Genomic DNA, 26,182 nt, shown 5'->3' with positions numbered 1-26,182 from the left:
ATTTCACACACGCAGCTACGGTATATTAATAAAACATAGCTGCTTACTGTTCTCTTTAGCATACTGTACCGGTATTCAATAGCTTGGACCTTAAATCCTACTGAAAAGCTCTTTATCTTTTTTCCTTTGTGCGATTGTAAACTACTGAAAGCAGCTTCCTCCATTTTGAAAATGAGGACAGATGCGTCACTCGTGACGTAACGAATTTGACCCGGTGGAAGTTCTAGCCATATGCTAAATATTTGCGAAACGAGTTTGACCCGGCGAAAATTATAGACATGCGATAATAAAATTAATATTTTGCGAAACGAATTTGATCCAGCTTCAATAATAAACCGGCGATAAGGCCAAGCATGCGTTAATTATTTGAGAAACGAGTTTGACCCGGCAGTAATTCTAGACGTGCGAATACTATATTCCCTGCGCCAATTCAAGGAAATACGGTATATATATATATATATATATATATATATATATATATATATATATATATATATATATATATATATATATATATATATATATATATATATATATATATATATATATACGCGTATGGTATTTTTTTTTTTTTTTTTTTTTTGTCATAAAAAAATACGATCATGCGTGCTTACGGACTGTATCCCTTGCAGACTGTTTTGATCTATATAGATATATAATGTAGGAACCAGAAATATTAATAACAGAAAGAAACAACCCTTTTGTGCGAATGAGTGTAAGTGGGGGAGGGAGGATTTTTGGGTTGGTGCACTAATAGTAAGTGTATCTTGTGTTTTTTATGTTGATTTAATTTTAAAAAAAAAAATAAAAATGTATTTTTAATTTTTATTATTATTATTTTTTATTTCTTGTGCGGCCCAGTACCAATCGATCCACGGACCGGTACCGGGCCGCGGCCCGGTGGTTGGGGACCACTGCATAAACAATGTAACTTTGGGGTTTGGTGGTAGCGGGAGGTGTATATTGTAGCGTCCCGGAAGAGTTAGTGCTGCAAGGGGTTCTGGGTATTTGTTCTGTTGTGTTTATGTTGTGTTACGGTGCGGATGTTCTCCCGAAATGTGTTTGTCATTCTTGTTTGGTGTGGGTTCACAGTGTGGCGCATATTTGTAACAGTGTAAAAGTTGTTTATACGGACACCCTCAGTGTGACCTGTATGGCTGTTGACCAAATATGCCTTGCATTCACTTGTGTGTATGAAAAGTTGTAGATGTTATGTGATTGGGCCGGCACGCAAAGGCAGTGCCTTTAAGGTTTATTGGCGCTCTGTACTTCTCCCTACGTCCGTTTACACAGCGGCGTTTTAAAAGGTCATAAATTTTACTTTTTGAAACCGATACCGATAATTTCCGATATTACATTTTAAAGCATTTATCGGCCGATAATATCAGCAGTCCGATATTATCGGACATCTCTAATTAATTAAAAAATTGTATCAATTTAGGGCAGCACGGTGGAACAGGGGTTAGTGCATGTGCCTCACAATACGAAAGTCCTGAGTAGTCCTGAGTTCAATTCCGGGCTCGGGATCTTTCTGTGTGGAGTTTGCATGTTCTCCCCGTGACTGCGTGGGTTCCCTCCGGGTACTCCGGCTTCCTCCCACCGCCAAAGACATGCACCTAGGTTGATTGGCAACACTAAATGGTCCGTAGTGTGTGAATGTGAGTGTGAATGTTGTCTGTCTATCTGTGTTGGCCCTGCGATGTGGTGGCGACTTGTCCAGGGTGTACCCCGCCTTCCACCCGAATGCAGATGAGATAGGCTCCAGCACCCCCCGTGACCCCAAAAGGGACAAGCGGTAGAAAATGGATGGATGGATGGATGTATCAAATTATTATTATTTATTTACAAAGTCACACGTTTTTTTTTAGTTTTTTTATTTAAATTTTGTGTTATTCATTTATTCATTACAAAGTCACAAGTTTTTTTATTTTGAAAATTTAAATTTTATGTTTCATTTATTTATTTGTTTATTACAAAGTCACACTTTTTATGTTATTTTTTGTGTGTATTTATTCTTTTTTTTTTTTTTACAAAGTCACAAGTTTTTTTTTCATTTAAAATGTTTATTTTAATTATTCATTTATTTACAAAGTCACATGTTTTTTAATTTTTTTAATTAAAATTTTGTGTTATTCATTTATTCATTACAAACTCACAAGTGTTTTTTATTTTTAAAATGTTTATTTTCTTTCATTTATTTATTTATTACAAAGTCACACATTTTATTAGATTTTTTATGGGTTTTTTGTGTGTATTTATTCTTCTTTTTTTTTACAAAGTTACAAGTTTTTTTTTCATTTTTAGATTTTATTTTAATTATTTATTCATTTATTTACAAAGTCACAGGTTTTTGTTTTTTTTTTATTAAAATTTTGTGTTAATCATTTATTCATTACAAAGTCACACGTTTTTTTTAATTTGAAAATTTAAATTTTGTTTCATTTATTTATTTATTGAAAAGTCACACATTTTATTTTTATTTTTATGTTATTTTTTGTGTGTATTTATTCTTTTTTTTTTTTACAAAGTCACAAGTTTGGTTTTTTTTTCATTTTAAAATTTTATTTTAAGTATTTATTAATTTATTTACAAAGTCACAAGATTTTTTCAATTTTTAAATATTAATTTTCTTTTATTTATTCATTCATTTTCCTACAAAGTCACATGTGGGCAACTGTTAGGTCTGGATTGCGGTTATGTTGACAACCGCTTATGTCTGCCCGTCCTGGCGGGCGTTAACCTAAACTAAATCAACCTTTGCTTAGTTCCAATTTTGGCGATAAATTCCTTTTTTTTTTGTGTTAGTTCTGACCGTTTGTCCTTCTTATTACTGAGACCTACAGTAAACACACAGCTCGTCCATTTTGGATCATCCCATTCCTTCCTTTGTGGACTTTCCCTCTACTTGCCATTCAGTTTTTGTTGGTTCTTCTTCCTGGCAGCTGGACCAGCTGGTGATCGACTCTGCCATGGAGAAGAGAGAGATGGAACACAAGCACGCCACCATCCAGCAGAGGGTAAGTCCTTGCTTTTTTTTCTCCACCGTTTCCGTGACAACCCACCTTTGCTAAGAACAGCAATGTTTCCACCCTGGTCGCGAGGTGGATAAAAACCCTAAAGTGGTATCGGGGACAAAAAAACACGAATGAATGCGCATGCCAGACCAGTAGTGGGTGCTGCGATGCATTTCTGCATGAAAGCAAATATGTGTCAAGTAACAGTTGAAATATTGATGCTAAAAACAGTTTTTAAACTTATTTAAATGTATTGTTTTTTTAATTCGTATTTTTAAATACATTTTTATTTGTATTTTTGTTTGTGGATTTAACCATACTCAGTAGCAATTCTGCTGTTTCAGGTGGCTGATGAGGTTTGATGTGTTGAAGCGCAATGGTTTTTTTTTGTCAAATAGCACACAAAGGGCCTGATCTACTAAACGTGTGCGTCTGTTAAAAGTGAGCAGAACAAGTTGTGTGTCTCAGTCTTCATTAATATGCAGAATATATGCTGATTATCATAAATGTGATTTATCAACACACAACAGCGTTCTGCGAGCACTATTTAGCGTTTTATTTACGTGACAGTCCTGCAGGGTTAGCGTTGGCACTGCAACGACTGACGACAATCCTCCGTCCTAACGTGTGTCAACTTTTTGGACGGTCTGAAATAAAAAGACATTAAACGCATCATCTATTCAGCAATTTCCTTTTATAGTTTTACAGCTGCTTAATGGGCCGATTAAAACAAAATTAATTAATGCATTTTGGTGTTTTTTTTAATGACATTTGTTTTTTTCCACATAGAACATATACAATTGAAATAGTTTTTATATGAAAAAAAAACTTCTTAAAGTATGCATTTTTTGCGTTTTTAGCAGAGTAAAAAAAAGCAAAAGTGGCGTCAATGTAGATGCACTGCACGACTGCTTCTAAAATGCCCATAAAAAGTGGTAGATGTTAACTTTTTGGACGGTCTGAAATAAAAAGACATTAAACACATCGTCTATTCAGCAATTTCCTTTTATAGTTTTACAAAAAAGCTGCTTAACGGGCCGAATAAAACAAAATCAATTGATGCACTTTGGTGTTTTTTTTAATGACGTTTGTTTTTTTTCACATAGAATATATACTATTGAAATAGTTTTTTATATGAAAAAAAACTTCTTAAAATATGCATTTTTTTTGCGTTTTGAGCAGAGTAAAAAAAAAAAAAAAGTGGCGTCAATGTAGATGCACTGCACGACTGCTTCTAAAATGCCCATAAAAAGTGGTAGATGTCAACTTTTTGGACGGTCTTAAATAAAAATACATTAAACACATCGTCTATTCAGCAATTTCCTTTTATAGTTTTACAGCTGCTTATTGGGCTGATTAAAACAAAATCAATTGATGCATTTTGGTGTGTTTTTTTATGACGTTCGTTTTTTTTCACAGAATATATACTACTGAAATAGTTTTATATGAAAAAAAACTTCTTGAAGTATGCATTTTTTGCGTTTTGAGCAGAGTAAAAAAAAAAAAGCAAAAGTGGCGTCAATATAGATGCACTGCACGACTGCTTCTAAAATGCCCATAAAAAGTGGTAGATGTCAACTGCATGTTTGAAAACATGGCAAAACGCCACAGGCATGATAACATGAATGTGCAGTAAATGAGTGTCTCCATGGCGAGTGCACGCAAAATCCTCCTTTAAATAAGGCGGCGTGACCCCCTTTTGGATTGCACACGCAGTATTACTAGATCACACGCCCACTAATTAACAGATTGCACACGGTGTTTAGCACCTGGTGTTTGGACATTAGTAGATTAGGCCCAAAATGTCATCCTCTGGAGCAGTGAAGAAGCGTTAGATTGAGATTTTATGGATAAAGGACTACGTGTGAGGAAGTGAGTGGAGTGGATGAAGTGTTGTAATAATCTCCCAAAGAAGCGTGCATTGGAGCATTAAATCAGGCGGATTTGAGCGTTGGATGAGATTTTAATCCTGCTGTTGTCTGCGCTCAAAGCTCCTTCTTTGCTGAAGGAGCTTCTTTTTTTTTTTCTTATTTTGCTCGCCGCGCCACTTCCTGTTGGAAACATCCACAGACTTCTTAAGGGATCAACTACGGCTTTAAACCACTTCCATGCTGTATAATTGTCTTTTATTTTGAAATCCTCCTGCGCCGTCAGATGGTCTTCGGTAAAATAATGAGTTGATATTGATCCTTTGATAATGTTTCTAATTTTGTTTTGTCTTCTTCTGCTGCTGCCACAGACGCTCATGCAGGTGAGTGCAGTTTCTCTTTTTCTCTTTTTAATAAACGTCAAACCACAGACTAATCTTAAATAAACACAAAACTGTCTGACAGAGACGGAAGCTAGCGCTAGCTTGCTAAAATGCTAACACATTAACGTCTTTCCCCGTTAATAAACGTCAAACCACAGACTAAACTTATATAAACATAAAACTGTCTGACGGAGACGAAAACTAGCGCTAGCTCGCTAAAATGCTAACACATTAACGTATTTTCCTGTTAATAAACATCAAACCACAGACTAAACTTATATAAACACAAAACTGTCTGACGGAGACGGACGCTAGCGCTAGCTCGCTAAAATGCTAATACATAAAAAATGTTTCCCGTTAAGAAACGTCAAACCACAGACTAAACTTATATAAACACAAAACTGTCTGATGGAGAGCTAGCTTTAGCTCGCTAAAATGGTAACACATAATTGTCTTTCCCCATTAAGAAACGTCAAACCACAGACTAAACTTATGTAAACACGAAACTGTCTGATAGGGACGGAAGCTAGCGATAGCTCGCTAAAATGCTAACACATAATTGTCTTTCCCTGTTAAGAAATGTCAAACAACAGACTAAACTTGTATAAACACAAAACTGTCTGATGGAGACGAAAGCTAGCGCTAGCTCGCTAAAATGCTAACACATTAACGTCTTTCCCCGTTAAGAAACGTCAAACCACAGACTAAACTTATGTAAACACGAAACTGTCTGATAGGGACGGAAGCTAGCGATAACTCGCTAAAACGCTAATACATAAAAAATGTTTCCCGTTAAACGTCAAACCACAGACTAAACTTATATAAACACAGAACTGTCCGACGGAGATGGAAGCTAGCGCTAACTCGCTTCGCTAAAATGCTAACACATTAATGTCTTTCCCTGTTAAGAAACGTCAAACCACAGACTAAACTTATATAAACACAAAACTGTCCGACGGAGACGGAAGCTAGCGCGCTAAAATGCTAACACATTAACGTCTTTACCCGTTAAGAAACGTCAAACCACAGACTAAACTTATGTAAACACGAAACTGTCTGATAGGGACGGAAGCTAGCGATAACTCGCTAAAATGCTAATACATAAAAAATGTTTCCCGTTAAACGTCAAACCACAGACTAAAATTATATAAACACAAAACTGTCTGATGGAGATGGAAGCTAGCGCTAGCTCGCTAAAATGCTAACACATTAACGTATTTTCCTGTTAAGAAACATCAAACGACAAACTAAACTTAAATAAACACAAAACTGTCTGACGGACACAAAAGCTAGCGCCAGCTTGCTAAAATGCTAACACGTACAGGTCTTTCCCCGTTAAAAAACGTCAAACCACAGACTAAACTTATGTAAACACGAAACTGTCTGATGGAGATGAAAGCTAGCGCTAGCTTGCTAAAATGCTAATACATAAAAAATGTTTCCCGTTAAGAAACGTCAAACCACAGACTAAACTTATATAAACAAAAAACTGTCTGATGGAGACGAAAGTTAGCGCTAGCTTGCTAAAATGCTAATACATAAAAAATGTTTCCCGTTAAGAAACGTCAAACCACAGACTAAACTTAAATAAACACAAAACTGTGTGATGGAGATGGAAGCTAGCGCTAACTCGCTAAAATGCTAACACATTAATGTCTTTCCCCGTTAAGAAACATCAAACCACAGACTAAATTTATGTAAACACAAAACTGTCTGATGGAGACGAAAACTAGCGCTAGCTCGCTAAAATGCTAACACATTAACGTCTTTCCCCGTTAAGAAACGTCAAACCACAGACTAAACTTAAATAAACACAAAACTGCCTGAGCAAATAACATGTTTAATGGTGTACATTGAACCTACAGTGAGTGTGTGGCACACTCACCAGCTGCATGGACACCGCACTGTTTCTGTTTCGTAATGACGCCGTCTGCTGGATTAAAAAAGTCATTTCGCTCTTCAGGACTTCGCCTACGACGACTCCAAGGCGGAGTTCAACGTGGACGCTCCTGACGGCGTGGTGATGGAGGGCTACCTGTTCAAGAGGGCCAGCAACGCCTTCAAGACCTGGAACAGGTGAGACTTACCCATGTTCATTGTGTTGGGCCTGATAGAGTCAGTCAATTACAGTCGGGTAGGATTTTAAATCAAATAGTTTCATAGCCAGACTTAGGGCTGTCAAAAACATATGTGATGTGGCGGGGCCACTTTAAACGGTGTGGGGGCCACTTTAAACGGAGTGGGGGCCAGATTAAATGAGGTGTGGAGTCAGATGTGGTTAAGTTCAAGGCGTGTGATGTGACGTGCTCTGGACTCCCTGCAGACGCTGGTTCTCCATCCAGAACAGTCAGCTGGTCTACCAGAAGAAGCTCAAGGCAAGTTCTCCTCCGCCAGTGGTCGCCATGGCGACGATCCAGCGGGAGTGTGACGAGTGTGCTTGTTGTGTGGTCAGCAGGACTGTGTGACGGTGGTGGTGGACGACCTGCGCCTCTGCTCCGTCAAACCCTGCGAGGACATCGAGAGGAGGTTCTGCTTGGAGGTGGTCTCCCCCACCAAGTAGGACCCTCTCTCCTCCTTGGATGCACCATGTCCTTGAATCCAGGGTGACCACGGTCTTCCTCACAGGAGCTGCATGCTGCAGGCAGAGTCCGAGAAGCTGAGACAGGCGTGGATCCAGGCGGTCCAGGCCAGCATCGCCTCGGCCTACAGAGAGAGTCCGGACAGCTTCTACATCGAGGTTTGCTGTTTTCAAAGACCTAATGTAAAAACACTAGTCAAAGATCCTCTATGTGACAGGAGTGCTCTGCTGTTTTTAGGGACCTACTGTAAAAATACTAGTTAAAGATCCTCTATATAAGAGGAGCACTCTGCTGTTTTCAAAGACCTACTGTAAAAACACGAGTCAAAGATCCTCTATGTGACTGGAGTTTTATGTTGTTTAGGGACCTACTGTAAAAACACTAGTCAAAGATCATCTATGACAGGAGTGCTCTGCTGTTTTTAAGGACCTACTGCAAAAACACTACGCGAAGATCCTCTATATGACAGGAGTGATCTGCTGTTTTTAAAGATTTACTGCAAAAACAAAGATCCTCTAAATGACCGGAGTGTTCTGCTGTTTTCAAAGACCTAATGTTAAAACACTAGTTAAAGATCCTCTATATAAGAGGAGCACTCTGCTGTTTTTAGGGACCTACTGTAAAAATACTAGTTAAAGATCCTCTATATAAGACGAGCACTCTGCTGTTTTCAAAGACCTACTGTAAAAACACGAGTCAAAGATCCTCTATGTGACTGGAGTTTTATGTTGTTTAGGGACCTAATGTAAAAATACTAGTCAAAGATCCTCTATATGACAGGAGTGCTCTGCGGTTTTTAGGGACCTGATGTAAAAATACTAGTCAAAGATCCTCTATATACCAGGAGTGACCTACTGTAAAAACGCTAGTCAAAGATCCTTTATATAACAGGAGTGCTCTGCTGTTTTTAAGGACCTACTGCAAAAACAATAGACAAAGATCCTCTATATGACAGGAGTGTTCTGCTGTTTTCAAAGACCTACTGTAAAAATACGAGTCAAAGATCCTCTATGTGACAAGGGTTTTCTGCTGTTTTAGGGCCCTAATGTAAAAACACTAGTCAAAGATCCTCTATACGACAGGAATGCTCTGCTGTTTTAGGGACCTAATGTAAAAATACTAGTCAAAGATCCTCTATACGACAGGAATGCTCTGCTGTTTTACGGACCTGACATGAACAAATATTTGTTCAAAGATCATCTTTATTAGAGGAGCACTCAGCTGTTTTCAAAGACCTAATGTAAACCACTAGTCAAAGATCCTCTATATAACAGGAGTGCTCTGCTGTTTTAGGGACCTAATGTGAACAAATATTTGGTCAAAGATCCTCTTTATGAGAGGAGCACTCTGCTGTTTTCAAAGACCTACTAATGTAAAAAGGCTAGACAAAGATCCTCTATATGACTGGAGTGCTTTGCTGTTTTCAAAGATCTAATGTAAAAACATTAGTCAAAGATCCTCTATATGACAGGATTGCTCTGCTGTTTTCAAAGACCTAATGTAAAAACACTAGTCAAAGATCCTCTATATGACAGGAGTGCTCTGCTGTTTTCAAAGACCTAATGCAAACCACTGGACAAAGATCCTCTATATGACACAACTTTGCTGTTTTAGGAACCTAATGTGAATAAATATTTGGTCATAGCTCCTCTATATGACAGGAGTGCTCTGCTGCTTTTTAAGGACCTAATGTAAAACACTAAACAAAGATCCTCTATTTGAGAAAAGCACTCTGCTGTTTTTAAGGCCCTAATGTAAAAACACGAGTCAAAGATCCTCTAAATGACAAGAGTGCTTCACTGTTTTTAAAGACCTAATGCAAAAAATATTGGTCAAAGATCCTTTATATGACAGGAGTTATCTGCTGTTTTTAAGGACCTACTGTAAAAAAAAAACACTGGTCAAAGATCCTTTATATGACAGGAGTTCTCTGCTGTTTTTAAGGACCTACTGTAAAAACACGAGTCAAAGATCCTCTATGTGACTGGAGTTTTATGTTGTTTAGGGACCTAATGTAAAAATACTAGTCAAAGATCCTCTATATGACAGGAGTGCTCTGCTGTTTTAGGGATCTAATGTGAACAAATATTTGGTCAAATATCCTCTTTAAGAGAGGAGCACTCTGCTGTTTTCAAAGACTTAATGTAAAAAAAAGACTAAACAAAGATCCTCTATGACACAACTTTGCTGTTTTCAAAGACCTAATGTAAAACACTTGACAAAGATCCTCTATGTGAGAGAGGGGCATTCTGCTGTTTTCAAAGACCTAATGTAAAAAGACCAGACAAAGATCCTCTATATGACACAACTTTGCTGTTTTCAAAGACCTAATGTAAAACACTTGACAAAGATCCTCTATATGACAGGAGTGCTCTGCTGTTTTTAGGGACCTGATGTAAAAATACTAGTCAAAGAATCCTCTATATACCAGGAGTGACCTGCTGTTTTTAGGGACCTAATGGGAGAGAAGCGCTGTTTTCAAAGACCAAATGTAAAAAGACCAGACAAAGATCCTCTATATGACACAACTTTGCTGTTTTAGGGACCTAATGTGAACAAATATTTGGTCAAAGATCTTCTATATGACAGGAGTTATCTGCTGTTTTTAAGGACCTACTGTAAAAAAAAAAACACTGGTCAAAGATCCTTTATATGACAGGAGTTCTCTGCTGTTTTTAAGGACCTACTGTAAAAATACTAGTCAAAGATCCTCTATGTGACAAGAGTTTTCTGCTGTTTTAGGGCCCTAATGTAAAAACACTAGTCAAAGATCCTCTATACGACAGGAATGCTCTGCTGTTTTAGGGACCTAATGTAAAAATACTAGTCAAAGATCCTCTATATGACAGGAATGCTCTGCTGTTTTAGGGACCTAATGTAAAAATACTAGTCAAAGATCCTCTATACGACAGGAATGCTCTGCTGTTTTACGGACCTGACATGAACAAATATTTGTTCAAAGATCATCTTTATTAGAGGAGCACTCAGCTGTTTTCAAAGACCTAATGTAAACCACTAGTCAAAGATCCTCTATATAACAGGAGTGCTCTGCTGTTTTAGGGACCTAATATGAACAAATATTTGGTCAAAGATCCTCTTTATGAGAGGAGCACTCTGCTGTTTTCAAAGACCTACTAATGTAAAAAGGCTAGACAAAGATCCTCTATATGACTGGAGTGCTTTGCAGTTTTCAAAGATCTAATGTAAAAACATTAGTCAAAGATCCTCTATATGACAGGATTGCTCTGCAGTTTTCAAAGACCTAATGTAAAAACACTAGTCAAAGATCCTCTATGTGACAGGAGTGCTCTGCTGTTTTTAGGGACCTACTGTAAAAATACTAGTTAAAGATCCTCTATATAAGAGGAGCACTCTGCTGTTTTCAAAGACCTAATGTAAAAACGCGAGTCAAAGATGTGACTGGAATTTTATGTTGTTTAGGGACCTAATGTAATAATACTAGTCAAAGATCCTCTATATGACAGGAGTGCTCTGCTGTTTTTAGGGACCTACTGTAAAAACACTAGTCAAAGATCATCTATGACAGGAGTGCTCTGCTGTTTTTAAAGATTTACTGCAAAAACAAAGATCCTCTAAATGACCGGAGTGTTCTGCTGTTTTCAAAGACCTAATGTTAAAACACTAGTTAAAGATCCTCTATATAGGAGGAGCACTCTGCTGTTTTTAGGGACCTACTGTAAAAATACTAGTTAAAGATCCTCTATATAAGAGGAGCACTCTGCTGTTTTCAAAGACCTACTGTAAAAACACGAGTCAAAGATCCTCTATGTGACTGGAGTTTTATGTTGTTTAGGGACCTAATGTAAAAATACTAGTCAAAGATCCTCTATATGACAGGAGTGCTCTGCGGTTTTTAGGGACCTGATGTAAAAATACTAGTCAAAGATCCTCTATATACCAGGAGTGACCTACTGTAAAAACGCTAGTCAAAGATCCTTTATATAACAGGAGTGCTCTGCTGTTTTTAAGGACCTACTGCAAAAACAATAGACAAAGATCCTCTATATGACAGGAGTGTTCTGCTGTTTTCAAAGACCTACTGTAAAAATACTAGTCAAAGATCCTCTATGTGACAAGAGTTTTCTGCTGTTTTAGGGCCCTAATGTAAAAACACTAGTCAAAGATCCTCTATACGACAGGAATGCTCTGCTGTTTTAGGGACCTAATGTAAAAATACTAGTCAAAGATCCTCTATACGACAGGAATGCTCTGCTGTTTTAGGGACCTAATGTAAAAATACTAGTCAAAGATCCTCTATATGACAGGAATGCTCTGCTGTTTTACGGACCTGACATGAACAAATATTTGTTCAAAGATCATCTTTATTAGAGGAGCACTCAGCTGTTTTCAAAGACCTAATGTAAACCACTAGTCAAAGATCCTCTATATAACAGGAGTGCTCTGCTGTTTTAGGGACCTAATGTGAACAAATATTTGGTCAAAGATCCTCTTTATGAGAGGAGCACTCTGCTGTTTTCAAAGACCTACTAATGTAAAAAGGCTAGACAAAGATCCTCTATAGGACTGGAGTGCTTTGCTGTTTTCAAAGATCTAATGTAAAAACATTAGTCAAAGATCCTCTATATGACAGGATTGCTCTGCTGTTTTCAAAGACCTAATGCAAACCACTGGACAAAGATCCTCTATATGACACAACTTTGCTGTTTTAGGAACCTAATGTGAATAAATATTTGGTCAAAGCTCCTCTATATGACAGGAGTGCTCTGCTGCTTTTTAAGGACCTAATGTAAAACACTAAACAAAGATCCTCTATTTGAGAAAAGCACTCTGCTGTTTTTAAGGCCCTAATGTAAAAACACGAGTCAAAGATCCTCTAAATGACAAGAGTGCTTCACTGTTTTTAAAGACCTAATGCAAAAAATATTGGTCAAAGATCCTTTATATGACAGGAGTTATCTGCTGTTTTTAAGGACCTACTGTAAAAAAAAACACTGGTCAAAGATCCTTTATATGACAGGAGTTCTCTGCTGTTTTTAAGGACCTACTGTAAAAACACGAGTCAAAGATCCTCTATGTGACTGGAGTTTTATGTTGTTTAGGGACCTAATGTAAAAATACTAGTCAAAGATCCTCTATATGACAGGAGTGCTCTGCGGTTTTAGGGATCTAATGTGAACAAATATTTGGTCAAATATCCTCTTTAAGAGAGGAGCACTCTGCTGTTTTCAAAGACTTAATGTAAAAAAAAGACTAAACAAAGATCTTCTATGACACAACTTTGCTGTTTTCAAAGACCTAATGTAAAACACTTGACAAAGATCCTCTATGTGAGAGAGGGGCATTCTGCTGTTTTCAAAGACCTAATGTAAAAAGACCAGACAAAGATCCTCTATATGACACAACTTTGCTGTTTTCAAAGACCTAAAGTAAAACACTTGACAAAGATCCTCTATATGACAGGAGTGCTCTGCTGTTTTTAGGGACCTGATGTAAAAATACTAGTCAAAGAATCCTCTACATACCAGGAGTGACCTGCTGTTTTTAGGAACCTAATGTGAGAGAAGCGCTGTTTTCAAAGACCAAATGTAAAAAGACCAGACAAAGATCCTCTATATGACACAACTTTGCCGTTTTAGGGACCTAATGTGAACAAATATTTGGTCAAAGATCTTCTATATGACAGGAGTGCTCTGCTGTTTTCAAAGACCTAATATAAAAAGACCAGACAAAGATCCTCTATATGACACAACTTTGCTGTTTTAGGGACCTACAGTGAACAACTATTTGGTCAAAGATCTTCTATATGACAGGAGTGCTTTGCTGTTTTCAAAGACCTAATATAAAAAGACCAGACAAAGATCCTCTATATGACACAACTTTGCTGTTTTAGGGACCTACAGTGAACAACTATTTGGTCAAAGATCCTCTATGTGAGAGGAGCACTGTGCTGTGTTGCTTGTCAAAGATTGTGTCCATGTTTTAGCACCAGATGATGATCTTTGTGTGTGCAGCGTCTGGACAGAGCCGCCTCGCCGTCCACCAGCAGCATCGACTCGGCCAATGAGACGCGAGAGCGCGGCGACATCATCCTGCAGAGGATCCAGCGTCTCCCGGGCAACCAGCGATGCTGCGACTGCGGCCAGGCGGAGCCTCGCTGGGCCTCCATCAACCTGGGCGTGCTGCTGTGCATCGAGTGCTCCGGCATCCACAGGTCCGCCTCTTCCTGTTGCCTGGATACCGTGGAGGCGGGGCTTCTAACGTGTGTGTGTGTGTGTGTGTGTGTGTGGTCTCGCTGCAGGAGTCTGGGCGTGCACTGCTCCAAAGTGCGCTCGCTCACGCTGGACTCCTGGGAACCCGAATTGTTGAAGGTGCGTCTTTTTCGCTTGTTGCGCAACCTCCCTTTCACCATGACGTCACCATGACATCATTCTTTTTTCTTTGAAGTCACTCCAGTGTAAAAAGAAGTGGAGCAGGAACCACGACGGCTTATTGAGTTAAAAAAAAAAAAAAAGGTTTTTGGGGACATTTTAACTGTTTTTCAAGTGTAAAAAGAAGAGAAGCATTATTGATGCTAATGTAAGTAGAAATGGTCTGTTCCAGGGTCAAACTGTGGCCACCATAAAAGCATGATTAAGGTACAGGCCATGTTTGAAGTTACATGTGAACATTTTAACGGTCTTACAAGTGTAAAAAGAAGTGACTCAGGATTAATATTACAACATAAATACAAAAAATAATCATCTATGAGGAACGACAACGTTTTTTGTAGCATTTTTAACAGTCCCGTAAAATGTAAAAGTAAAATGTCTGTGTTTGTCACATTTGAACATTTTTAACTGTCTTACAAGTGTAAAAAGAAGATAAGTATTATTGACGTAAGTAGAAATGGTCTGTTCCTGGGTCAAACTGTGGCCATCATAAAAACATGATTAAGGTACAGGCCATGTTTGAAGTCACATTTGAACAATTTAACGGTCTTACAAGTGTAAAAAGAAGTGATTTAGGATTAATATTACAACATAAAACAAAAAATAATAATCTGTGAGAATGAAAAAAAAGCGTAATGAGTCAAAAAAAAAATATATTTTTTTAGCATTTTTCACTGTCTTACAAGTGTAAAAAGAAGTGAAGCATTATTGATGCTAATGTAAGTAGAAATGGTCTGTTCCAGGGTCAAACTGTGGCCATCATAAAAGCATTATAAAGGTACAGGCCATATTTGAAGTCACATGTGAACATTTTAACTGTCTTACAAGTGTAAAAAGAAGTGAATCAGGATTAATATTACAACATAAAACAAAAAATAATAATCTGTGAGAATGAAAAAAAAGCGTAATAAGTCAAAAAATAATATATTTTTGAAACATTTTTAACTGTCTTACAAGTGTAAAAAGAAGTGAAGCATTATTGATGCTAATGTAAGTAGAAATGGTCTGTTCCAGGGTCAAACTGTGGCCACCATAAAAGCATGATTAAGGTACAGGCCATGTTTGAAGTTACATGTGAACATTTTAACGGTCTTACAAGTGTAAAAAGAAGTGACTCAGGATTAATATTACAACATAAATACAAAAAATAATCATCTATGAGGAACGACAACGTTTTTTGTAGCATTTTTAACAGTCCCGTAAGTGTAAAAATAAGCAAAATGTAGTGTAATATGCAAGATAAGCAATATTTTCCTGTGAAAGTAAAACGTCCGTGTTTGTCACATTTGAACATTTTTAACTGTCTTACAAGTGTAAAAAGAAGATAAGTATTATTGACGTAAGTAGAAATGGTCTGTTCCAGGGTCAAACTGTGGCCATCATAAAAACATGATTAAGGTACAGTCCATGTTTGAAGTCACATTTGAACAATTTAACGGTCTTACAAGTGTAAAAAGAAGTGATTTAGGATTAATATTACAACATAAAACAAAAAATAATAATCTGTGAGAATGAAAAAAAAGCGTAATGAGTCAAATTTTTTTAATTTTTTTTTAGCATTTTTAACTGTCTTACAAGTGTAAAAAGAAGTGAAGCATTATTGATGCTTATGTAAGTAGAAATGGTCTGTTCCAGGGTCAAACTGTGGCCATCATAAAAGCATTATTAAGGTACAGGCCATATTTGAAGTCACATGTGAACATTTTAACTGTCTTAAAAGTGTAAAAAGAAGTGAATCAGGATTAATATTACAACATAAAACAAAAAATAATAATCTGTGAGAATGAAAAAAAAGCGTAATAAGTCAAAAAATAATATTTTTTTTAAACATTTTTAACTGTCTTACAAGTGTAAAAAGAAGTGAAGCATTATTGATGCTAATGTTAGTAGAAATGGTCTGTTCCAGGGTCAAACTGTGGCCACCATAAAAGCATGATTAAGGTACAGGCCATGTTTGAAGTCACATGTGAACATTTTAACTTTCTTACAAGTGTAAAAAGAAGTGACTCAGGATTAATATTACAACATAAATACAAAAAATAATCATCCATGAGGAACGACAACGTTTTTGGTAGCATTTTTAACAGTCCCGTAAGTGTAAAAATAAGCAAAATGTAGTGTAATATGCAAGATAAGCAATATTTTCCTGTGAAAGTAAAATGTCCGTGTTTGTCACATTTGAACATTTTTAACTGTCTTACAAGTGTAAAAAGAAGATAAGTATTATTGATGCTAACATAAGTAGAAATGGTCTGTTCCAGGGTCAAACTGTGGCCATCATAAAAGCATGATTAAGGTACAGGCCATGTTTGAAGTCACATTTGAACATTTTAACAGTCTTATAAGTGTAAAAAGAAGTGACTCAGGATTAATATTAGAACATAAAACAAAAAATAATAATCTTTGACAATTAAAAAAAAGCGTAATTAGTCAAAGATGTATTTTTTTTAGCATTTTATCTGTCTTACAGGTGTAAAAAGAAGTGAATCAGGATTAATATTATAACATAAATACAAAAAATAATAATCCATGAGGAACGACGAAGGCATGATGAGTCAAATAAGTTTCTTTTTTTTTTTAGCATTTTTAACTGTCCTACAAGTGTAAAAAGAAGAGAAGCATTATTGATGCTAATGTAAGTAGAAATGATCTGTTCCAGGGTCAAACTGTGGCCATCATAAAAACATGATTAAGGTACAGGCCATGTTTGAAGTCACATTTGAACATTTTAACTGTCTTACAAGTGTAAAAAGAAGTGAATCAGGATTAATATTACAACATAAAACAAAAAAATAATAATCTGTGAGAATGGAAAAAAAGCGTAATGAGTCAAAAAATATATATATTTTTTAGCATTTTTAACTGTCTTACAAGTGTAAAAAGAAGTGAAGCATTATTGATGCTAATGTAAGTAGAAATGGTCTGTTCCAGGGTCAAACTGCGGCCATCATAAAAGCATTATTAAGGTACAGGCCATGTTTGAAGTCACATGTGAACATTTTAACTGTCTTACAAGTGTAAAAAGAAGTGACTCAGGATTAATATTACAACATAAATACAAAAAATAATCATCCATGAGGAACGACAATGTTTTTTTTGGTAGCATTTTTAACGGTCCAGTAAGTGTAACAATAAGCAAAATGTAGTGTGATATGCAAGATAAGCAATATTTTCCTGTGAAAGTAAAATTTCCGTGTTTGTCACATTTGAACATTTTTAACTGTCTTACAAGTGTAAAAAGAAGTGAAGCATTATTGATGCTAATGTAAGTAGAAATGGTCTGTTCCAGGGTCAAACTGTGGCCATCATAAAAGCATGATTAAGGTACAGGCCATGTTTGAAGTCACATTTGAACATTTTAACGGTCTTACAAGTGTAAAAAGAAGTTAAATATAGTGTAATATGGAAATACTCTAAGAAAACAAAATAAATAGAAATGGTCTGTTCCAGGGTCAAACTGTGGCCATCATATAAGCAGGGCATGTTTGAAGTCACATGTGAACATTTTAACGGTCTTACAAGTGTAAAAAGAAGTGACTCAGGATTAATATTACAACATAAATTTTAAAAAAAAATCATTCATGAGGAACGACGAAGGCGTGATGAGTCAAATAAGTCTTTTTTTTTTTTTAGCATTTTCTGTCCTACAAGTGTAAAAAGAAGAGAAGCATTATTGATGCTAATGTTAGTAGAAATGGTCTGTTCCAGGGTCAAACTGTGGCCATCATAAAAGCATTATTAAGGTACAGGCCATGTTTGAAGTCACATTTGAATATTTTAACTGCCCTACAAGTGTAAAAAGAAGTGACTCAGGATTAATATTACAACATAAATACAAAAAATTATAATCCATGAGGAACGACAGAGTTTTTTGTAGCATTTTTAACGGTCCCGTAAGTGTAAAAATAAGCAAAATGTAGTGTAATATACAAGATAAACAATATTTTCCTGTGAAAGTAAAATGTCCGTGTTTGTCACATTTGAACATTTTTAACTGTCTTACAAGTGTAAAAAGAAGATAAGTATTATTGATGCTAACATAAGTAGAAATGGTCTGTTCCAGGGTCAAACTGCGGCCATCATAAAAGCATGATTAAGGTACAGGCCATGTTTGAAGTCACATTTGAACATTTTAACAGTCTTACAAGTGTAAAAAGAAGTGACTCGGGATTAATATTAGAACATAAAACAAAAAATAATAATCTTTGAGAATTAAAAAAAGCGTAATTAGTCAAAGATGTATTTTTTTTAGCATTTTATCTGTCTTACAAGTGTAAAAAGAAGTGAATCAGGATTAATATTACAACATAAATACAAAAAATAATAATCCATGAGGAACGACGAAGGCGTGATGAGTCAAATAAGTTTCTTTTTTTTTAAGCATTTTTAACTGTCCTACAAGTGTAAAAAGAAGTGAAGCATTATTGATGCTAATGTAAGTAGAAATGATCTGTTCCAGGGTCAAACTGTGGCCATCATAAAAACATGATTAAGGTACAGGCCATGTTTGAAGTCACATTTGAACATTTTAACTGTCTTACAAGTGTAAAAAGAAGTGAATCAGGATTAATATTACAACATAAAACAAAAAATAATAATCTGTGAGAATGAAAAAAAAAAGCGTAATGAGTCAAAATTTTTTTATTTTTTTTAGCATTTTTATCTGTCTTACAAGTGTAAAAAGAAGAGAAGCATTATTGATGCTAATGTAAGTAGAAATAGTCTGTTCCAGGGTCAAACTGTGGCCATGATAAAAGCATTATTAAGGTACAGGCCATGTTTGAAGTCACATGTGAACATTTTAACTGTCTTACAAGTGTAAAAAGAAGATAAGTATTATTGATGCTAACGTAAGTAGAAATGGTCTGTTCCAGGGTCAAACTGTGGCCATCATAAAAGCATGATTAAGGTACAGGCCGTGTTTGAAGTCACATGCAAACATTTTAACTGTCTTACAAGTGTAAAAAGAAGTGACTCAGGATTAATATTAGAACATAAAACAAAAAATTATAATCTTTGAGAATTAAAAAAAAGCGTAATTTGTCAAAGATGTATTTTTTTCAGCATTTTATCCGTCTTACAAGTGTAAAAAGAAGTGAATCAGGATTATTATTACAACATAAATACAAAAAATAATAATCCATGAGGAACGACGAAGGCATGATGAGTCAAATAAGTTTCTTTTTTTTTTTAGCATTTTTAACTGTCCTACAAGTGTAAAAAGAAGAGAAGCATTATTGATGCTAATGTAAGTAGAAATGGTCTGTTCCAGGGTCAAACTGTGGCCATCATAAAAACATGATTAAGGTACAGGCCATGTTTGAAGTCACATTTGAACATTTCAACTGTCTTACAAGTGTAAAAAGAAGTGAATCAGGATTAATATTACAACATAAAACAAAAAATAATAATCTGTGAGAATGAAAAAAAAGCGTAATGAGTCAAAAAAAATGTATTTTTTTTTAGCATTTTTAACTGTCTTACAAGTGTAAAAAGAAGTGAAGCATTATTGATTGTAATGTAAGTAGAAATGGTCTGTTCCAGGGTCAAACTGTGGCCATCGTAAAAGCATTATTAAGGTACAGGCCATGTTTGAAGTCACATGTGAACATTTTAACTGTCTTAAAAGTGTAAAAAGAAGTGAATCAGGATTAAATTTACAACATAAATACAACAAATGCATATTTCATGAGGAACAACAAAGGCGTATCAGTCAAATAAGTCTTTTTTTAGCATTTTTAACGGTCTTACAAGTGTAAAAAGAAGTGAAGGTGTGCGGTTGCCATGGCGACGGCTGACGTGCGGCCCTTGCGTTGCAGCTGATGTGCGAGCTGGGCAACAGCGTCATCAACCACATCTACGAGAGCTCGTACGACCAGCAGCCGGACGTGAAGAAGCCCACGCCGTCCAGCTCCAGGTGAGAAGAACTTTTAACATTTTCTTTGCCTGACCTAAAAGCTGCTGCGGGTCCTTCAGGCAGGACAAGGAGTCCTGGATCAGGGCCAAGTACGTAGACAAGAGCTTCGTAAAGAAGATGACCACCATGCGGGCTCTCCTCAGCGCTCAGGCGGCGGCAGGGCGGCGCTGGAGCGTCAAGAAGTGTCGGCGGCACAACAGCGCCACCGCCGGGCCCAAAGTGCGGCGGCGGTACCGACAGGAACCTCGGAGCGCCTCGTCGTCCTCAGGTGACCCTTTTAGAACCCGACCTCGGACCTCCCGTGTCTGACACTCATGTCTGCTTTCCAGCTGCTGCCAAATTCCGGCGAGAATCTTTGTTTTGTCCCGACGAGCTGGACTCGCTTTTCTCCTACTTCCACGCCGGCTCCGGACCTCGAAGTGAGTCGCAACGCAAAAGTGCTGACTTGGCCAAACAACACGTTTATGTCGACAAACGTCTTTTTAGTCCACGTACAGCATCACTCTGAAGTTTAGGGACTCATTCAGGATCTCAGGACACACTCGTCAAAGATCCCCTATATGACAGGAGGGCTCCACTGTTTTAGGGACCTACCGTAAAAAAAATATTGAGTCAAAGATCCTCTATACGACAGGAGTTTGGGCCTGTTTGAAAGGACCTAATATGAACACATATTTAGTCAAAGATCCTGTATTTGAGAGGATTTTGGGCCTGTTTGAAAGGACCTAATATGAACACATATTTAGTCAAAGATCCTGTATTTGAGAGGATTTTGGGCCTGTTTGAAAGGACCTAATATGAACACATATTTAGTCAAAGATCTTGTATTTGAGAGGAGTTTGGTCCTGTTTGAAAGGACCTAATATGAACACATGTTTAGTCAAAGATCCTGTATTTGAGAGGATTTTGGTCCTGTTTGAAAGGACCTAATATGAACACATATTTAGTCAAAGATCCTTTATATGAGAGAAGTTTGGGCCTGTTTTAAAAAACCTAATACGAACACATATTTAGTCAAAGATCCTGTGTTTGAGAGGAGTTTGGGCCTGTTTTAAAAAACCTAATACGAACACATATTTAGTCAAAGATCCTGTATTTGAGAGGAGTTTGGGCCTGTTTTAAAGGACCTAATATGAACACATATTTAGTCAAAGATCCTGTATTTGAGAGGAATTTGGGCCTGTTTTAAAAAACCTAATACGAACACATATTTAGTCAAAGATCCTGTGTTTGAGAGGAGTTTGGGCCTGTTTTAAAGGACCTAATATGAACACATGTTTAGTCAAAGATCCTGTGTTTGAGAGGAATTTGGGCCTGTTTTAAAAAACCTAATACGAACACATATTTAGTCAAAGATCCTGTGTTTGAGAGGAGTTTGGGCCTGTTTTAAAGGACCTAATACGAACACATATTTAGTCAAAGATCCTGTATTTGAGAGGAGTTTGGTCCTGTTTGAAAGGACCTAATATGAACACATATTTAGTCAAAGATCCTGTATTTGAGAGGAATTTGGGCCTGTTTTAAAAAACCTAATACGAACACATATTTAGTCAAAGATCCTGTGTTTGAGAGGAGTTTGGGCCTGTTTTAAAAAACCTAATACGAACACATATTTAGTCAAAGATCCTGTATTTGAGAGGAGTTTGGGCCTGTTTTAAAGGACCTAATATGAACACATATTTAGTCAAAGATCCTGTATTTGAGAGGAATTTGGGCCTGTTTTAAAAAACCTAATACGAACACATATTTAGTCAAAGATCCTGTGTTTGAGAGGAGTTTGGGCCTGTTTTAAAGGACCTAATATGAACACATGTTTAGTCAAAGATCCTGTGTTTGAGAGGAATTTGGGCCTGTTTTAAAAAACCTAATACGAACACATATTTAGTCAAAGATCCTGTATTTGAGAGGAGTTTGGGCCTGTTTTAAAGGACCTAATATGAACACATGTTTAGTCAAAGATCCTGTATTTGAGAGGAATTTGGGCCTGTTTTAAAAAACCTAATACGAACACATATTTAGTCAAAGATCCTGTATTTGAGAGGAATTTGGGCCTGTTTTAAAAAACCTAATACGAACACATATTTAGTCAAAGATCCTGTGTTTGAGAGGAGTTTGGGCCTGTTTTAAAAAACCTAATACGAACACATATTTAGTCAAAGATCCTGTATTTGAGAGGAGTTTGGGCCTGTTTTAAAGGACCTAATATGAACACATATTTAGTCAAAGATCCTGTATTTGAGAGGAATTTGGGCCTGTTTTAAAAAACCTAATACGAACACATATTTAGTCAAAGATCTTGTATTTGAGAGGAGTTTGGGCCTGTTTTAAAGGACCTAATATGAACACATATTTAGTCAAAGATCCTGTATTTGAGAGGAATTTGGGCCTGTTTTAAAAAACCTAATACGAACACATATTTAGTCAAAGATCCTGTGTTTGAGAGGAGTTTGGGCCTGTTTTAAAAAACCTAATACGAACACATATTTAGTCAAAGATCCTGTATTTGAGAGGAGTTTGGGCCTGTTTTAAAGGACCTAATATGAACACATATTTAGTCAAAGATCCTGTATTTGAGAGGAATTTGGGCCTGTTTTAAAAAACCTAATACGAACACATATTTAGTCAAAGATCCTGTATTTGAGAGGAGTTTGGGCCTGTTTTAAAGGACCTAATATGAACACATATTTAGTCAAAGATCCTGTATTTGAGAGGAGTTTGGGCCTGTTTTAACACGCGAAGTCCCAGAGAAGGGTCAATTGACATTTTTACCTAGAAAACACACAAGAGGGTCATTTGACCCCTAGTCCCCCCTGTGGACACTCCTTTTGTTATGAAAATGTGGCTGTTAGTGGCACACGGCAGGGGGCCACTTGAGCCTGTGTGGGGGAGGGGACCTTACAGCTCAAGCTTTAGTTCTGAGGTAGGTTGTGTGTGTTTTTGCAAGGATCAACAGAATGAAGGGATCAACACTCTGACATTTATTGTTAAAAAAAATACAAAACAAAACATATTTACAAAGAATGAAAAAGCAACTGTTTTCCCAGTTTTGGTGTGGAGGGTTGTTGCAGAAGCAATTGTTATTTTTGTGTGCCAAAAATAGTTTAAAAAAAAAAATTTACAAAGAAAAAAGCATATTTACAAAGAATGAAAAACCATGTCCATGTAAACGTGACTGACATACATTTGAGCAGTCACTCACAATCCTGGCACTGCCATTGCTCCTTTCGGCATTTCCCACATGTATAATTTTTCTGTCTACCTAGACAAACTGCCCCTAACAGCCTCATTACCATAACAAAATGAGTGATTAGTGTATTCGGGAAAAGCGTCGGGCCAAATGACCCCTCTCTGGGTCTTCTAGGTAGACAGAAAAATGCTGGGACTTCTAGTGTTAAAGGACCTAATATGAACACATATTTAGTCAAAGATCCTGTATTTGAGAGGAATTTGGGCCTGTTTTAAAAAACCTAATACGAACACATATTTAGTCAAAGATCCTGTATTTGAGAGGAGTTTGGGCCTGTTTTAAAGGACCTGCTGCAAAGTCAAAGCTGGTCAGGAAAATAAACATAAGTGGTGTTCATGGCTCACGTGTCCCCCTTGTGGCGTCTCCCGGTCCTGCAGGCCTGAGCAGCGACAGCGGTCTGGGCAGCACGGACGGCAGCACGGACATTTTGGTGTTTGGCCCGGCGGTGGACAGCGTCACGGAGGAGGGTGAGTTCACGCCGCCCGCCCGCGCCCACGCCACCCGTGTCGTGACGTCCCCGTCGTCCTCAGAGTGCGAGGTGTCCGAGGATTCGAGCGGCGAGGCCGAGCCCGATGCGTGGGACCCGGAGGACGCCGGCGACCTGCGGCCTGGCGCGCTGCTCTACAACGCCGCCAAAGCTCGCAACCTGCCCGTCATGGCGGAGGCGCTGGCTCACGGCGCCGACGTCAACTTGGTCAACGAGGACGACGAGGGGAAGACGCCGCTCATACAGGCTGTGATCGGGGTGAGTCCTCACGTCGCCATTACCTCACTTTTTGCCCACTTTTTACCCTAGGGGCCAATTTAGTCCCATTTGACTCCCATAATAAACATGAATGTATTATAAAAAATAAAAAATAACAATAAATGGACCCCTATTGCAAGGGCTAAAAAAGGTTTTAAAAAATTAGATTTTCATTATTTTCACACACTTTTTACCCTAGGGGCCAATTTGGTCCCATTTGACTCCCGTAATAAACATGAATGTATTATAATCTGACATATTGTAATAAATAACTAATCAATCTATGATTACTAGCAGTCGCTTGACAGAGCACAGTTTTGTTCAAACAACAATTTTTGGATTTTTTTGAAAGGCTTCGCCACACATCTTAACATTTAATTTTAAAGCCTAAGGTTAGGTCGTTTAAAAAAAATTAAATAACAATAAATGAACCCCTATTGCAAGGGTTAAAAAAGGTTTTAAAAATTTAGATTTTCATTATTTTCACACACTTTTCACCCTAGGGGCCAATTTGGTCCCATTTGACTCCCGTAATAAACACAAATGTATTATAAAAAATAAAAAATAACAATAAATGAACCCCTATTGCAAGGGTTAAAAAAGTTTTTAAAAAATTTGATTTTCATTATTTCCACACACTTTTTACCCTAGGGGCCAATTTGGTCCCATTTTACTCCCGTAATAAACACAAATGTATTATAAAAAAATAAAAAATAACAATAAATGAACCCCTATTGCAAGGGTTATAAAAGGTTTTAAAAAATTAGATTTTCATTATTTTCACACACTTTTTACCCTAGGGGCCAATTTGGTCCCATTTGACTCCCGTAATAAACACAAATGTATTATAAAAAATTTAAAATAACAATAAATGGACCCCTACTGCAAGGGTTAAAAAAGGTTTAAAAAAATGTGATTTTCATTATTTTCACACACTTTTTACGCTAGGGGCCAATTTGGTCCCATTTGACTCCCATAATAAACACAAATGTATTATAATCTGACATATTGTAATAAATAACTAATCAATCTATGATTACTAGCAATCGCTTGACAGAACACAGTTTTGTTCAAACAACAAAATTTTTTGGATTTCTGAAAGGCTTCGCTACACATCTTTAAATTTTATTTTAAAGCCCAAGGTTAGGTCGTTTAAAAAAAAATTGAAATAACAATAAATGGACCCCTATTGCAAGGGTTAAAAAAGGTTTTAAAAATTTAGATTTTCATTATTTTCACACACTTTTTACCCTAGGGGCCAATTTGGTCCCATTTGACTCCCGTAATAAACACTAATGTAATAAATAACTAATCAATCTATGATTACTAGCAATCGCTTGACAGAGCACAGTTTTGTTCAAAACAACAAACATTTTTGGATTTTTGAAAGGCTTCGCTACACATCTTAAAATTTTATTTTAAAGCCTAAGGTTAGGTCGTTTAAAAAAAATTTAAATAACAATAAATGGACCCCTATTGCAAGGGTTAAAAAAGGTTTTAAAAATGTTGATTTTCATTATTTTCACACACTTTTTACCCTAGGGGACAATTTGGTCCCATTTGACTCCCGTAATAAACACAAATGTATTATAAAAAATAAAAAATAACAATAAATGAACCCCTATTGCAAGGGTTAAAAAAGTTTTTAAAAAATTTGATTTTCATTATTTCCACACACTTTTTACCCTAGGGGCCAATTTGGTCCCATTTTACTCCCGTAATAAACACAAATGTATTATAAAAAAATAAAAAATAACAATAAATGAACCCCTATTGCAAGGGTTATAAAAGGTTTTAAAAAATTAGATTTTCATTATTTTCACACACTTTTTACCCTAGGGGCCAATTTGGTCCCATTTGACTCCCATAATAAACACAAATGTGTTATAATCTCACATATTGTAATAAATAACTAATCAATCTATGATTACTAGCAATCGCTTGACAGAGCACAGTTTTGCTCAAGACAACAACCATTTTTGGATTTTTGAAAGGCTTCGCTACACATCTTACAATTTT

General features: G+C 36.7%; 2 protein-coding genes and 1 long non-coding RNA gene across 6 annotated transcripts in view; 1 reads left to right on the top strand and 2 right to left on the bottom strand.

Annotated features, from left to right (window-relative positions):
• Positions 1-26,182, bottom strand: part of ubxn10 (UBX domain protein 10) — a 265,348-nt gene that overhangs the window by 144,366 nt on the left and 94,800 nt on the right. The window lies entirely within an intron of this gene.
• Positions 1-26,182, top strand: part of acap3a (ArfGAP with coiled-coil, ankyrin repeat and PH domains 3a) — a 112,137-nt gene that overhangs the window by 76,790 nt on the left and 9,165 nt on the right. For 2 of the 4 annotated variants that reach the window (XM_062052673.1, XM_062052671.1), the window contains exons 9-21: positions 2,943-3,017; positions 5,254-5,265; positions 7,229-7,341; positions 7,589-7,640; positions 7,721-7,821; positions 7,891-8,002; positions 13,838-14,037; positions 14,125-14,194; positions 20,074-20,171; positions 20,231-20,439; positions 20,501-20,590; positions 23,796-23,885; positions 23,949-24,163. In XM_062052673.1, coding sequence (XP_061908657.1) covers positions 2,943-3,017; positions 5,254-5,265; positions 7,229-7,341; positions 7,589-7,640; positions 7,721-7,821; positions 7,891-8,002; positions 13,838-14,037; positions 14,125-14,194; positions 20,074-20,171; positions 20,231-20,439; positions 20,501-20,590; positions 23,796-23,885; positions 23,949-24,163 — 1,437 coding nt within the window. Of the gene's footprint in view, positions 1-2,942; positions 3,018-5,253; positions 5,266-7,228; positions 7,342-7,588; positions 7,641-7,720; positions 7,822-7,890; positions 8,003-13,837; positions 14,038-14,124; positions 14,195-20,073; positions 20,172-20,230; positions 20,440-20,500; positions 20,593-23,788; positions 23,886-23,948; positions 24,164-26,182 lie in introns of all 4 variants that reach the window. The other 2 variants (XM_062052672.1, XM_062052670.1) reach the window with 1 other exon arrangement.
• Positions 2,583-7,185, bottom strand: LOC133653429 (uncharacterized). The gene is made up of 3 exons (XR_009826719.1): positions 7,151-7,185; positions 3,063-3,114; positions 2,583-2,964 (listed from the first exon to the last, which is right to left on the bottom strand). It is a non-coding gene; the product is annotated as an uncharacterized LOC133653429 (long non-coding RNA).

This window comes from Entelurus aequoreus, linkage group LG07 (assembly GCF_033978785.1).
Source record: "Entelurus aequoreus isolate RoL-2023_Sb linkage group LG07, RoL_Eaeq_v1.1, whole genome shotgun sequence".
Taxonomy (NCBI): Eukaryota; Metazoa; Chordata; class Actinopteri; order Syngnathiformes; family Syngnathidae; genus Entelurus; species Entelurus aequoreus.
The sequence above is the reverse complement of the archived record's forward strand: the minus strand, read 5'-3'. Positions and strand labels throughout refer to the sequence as shown.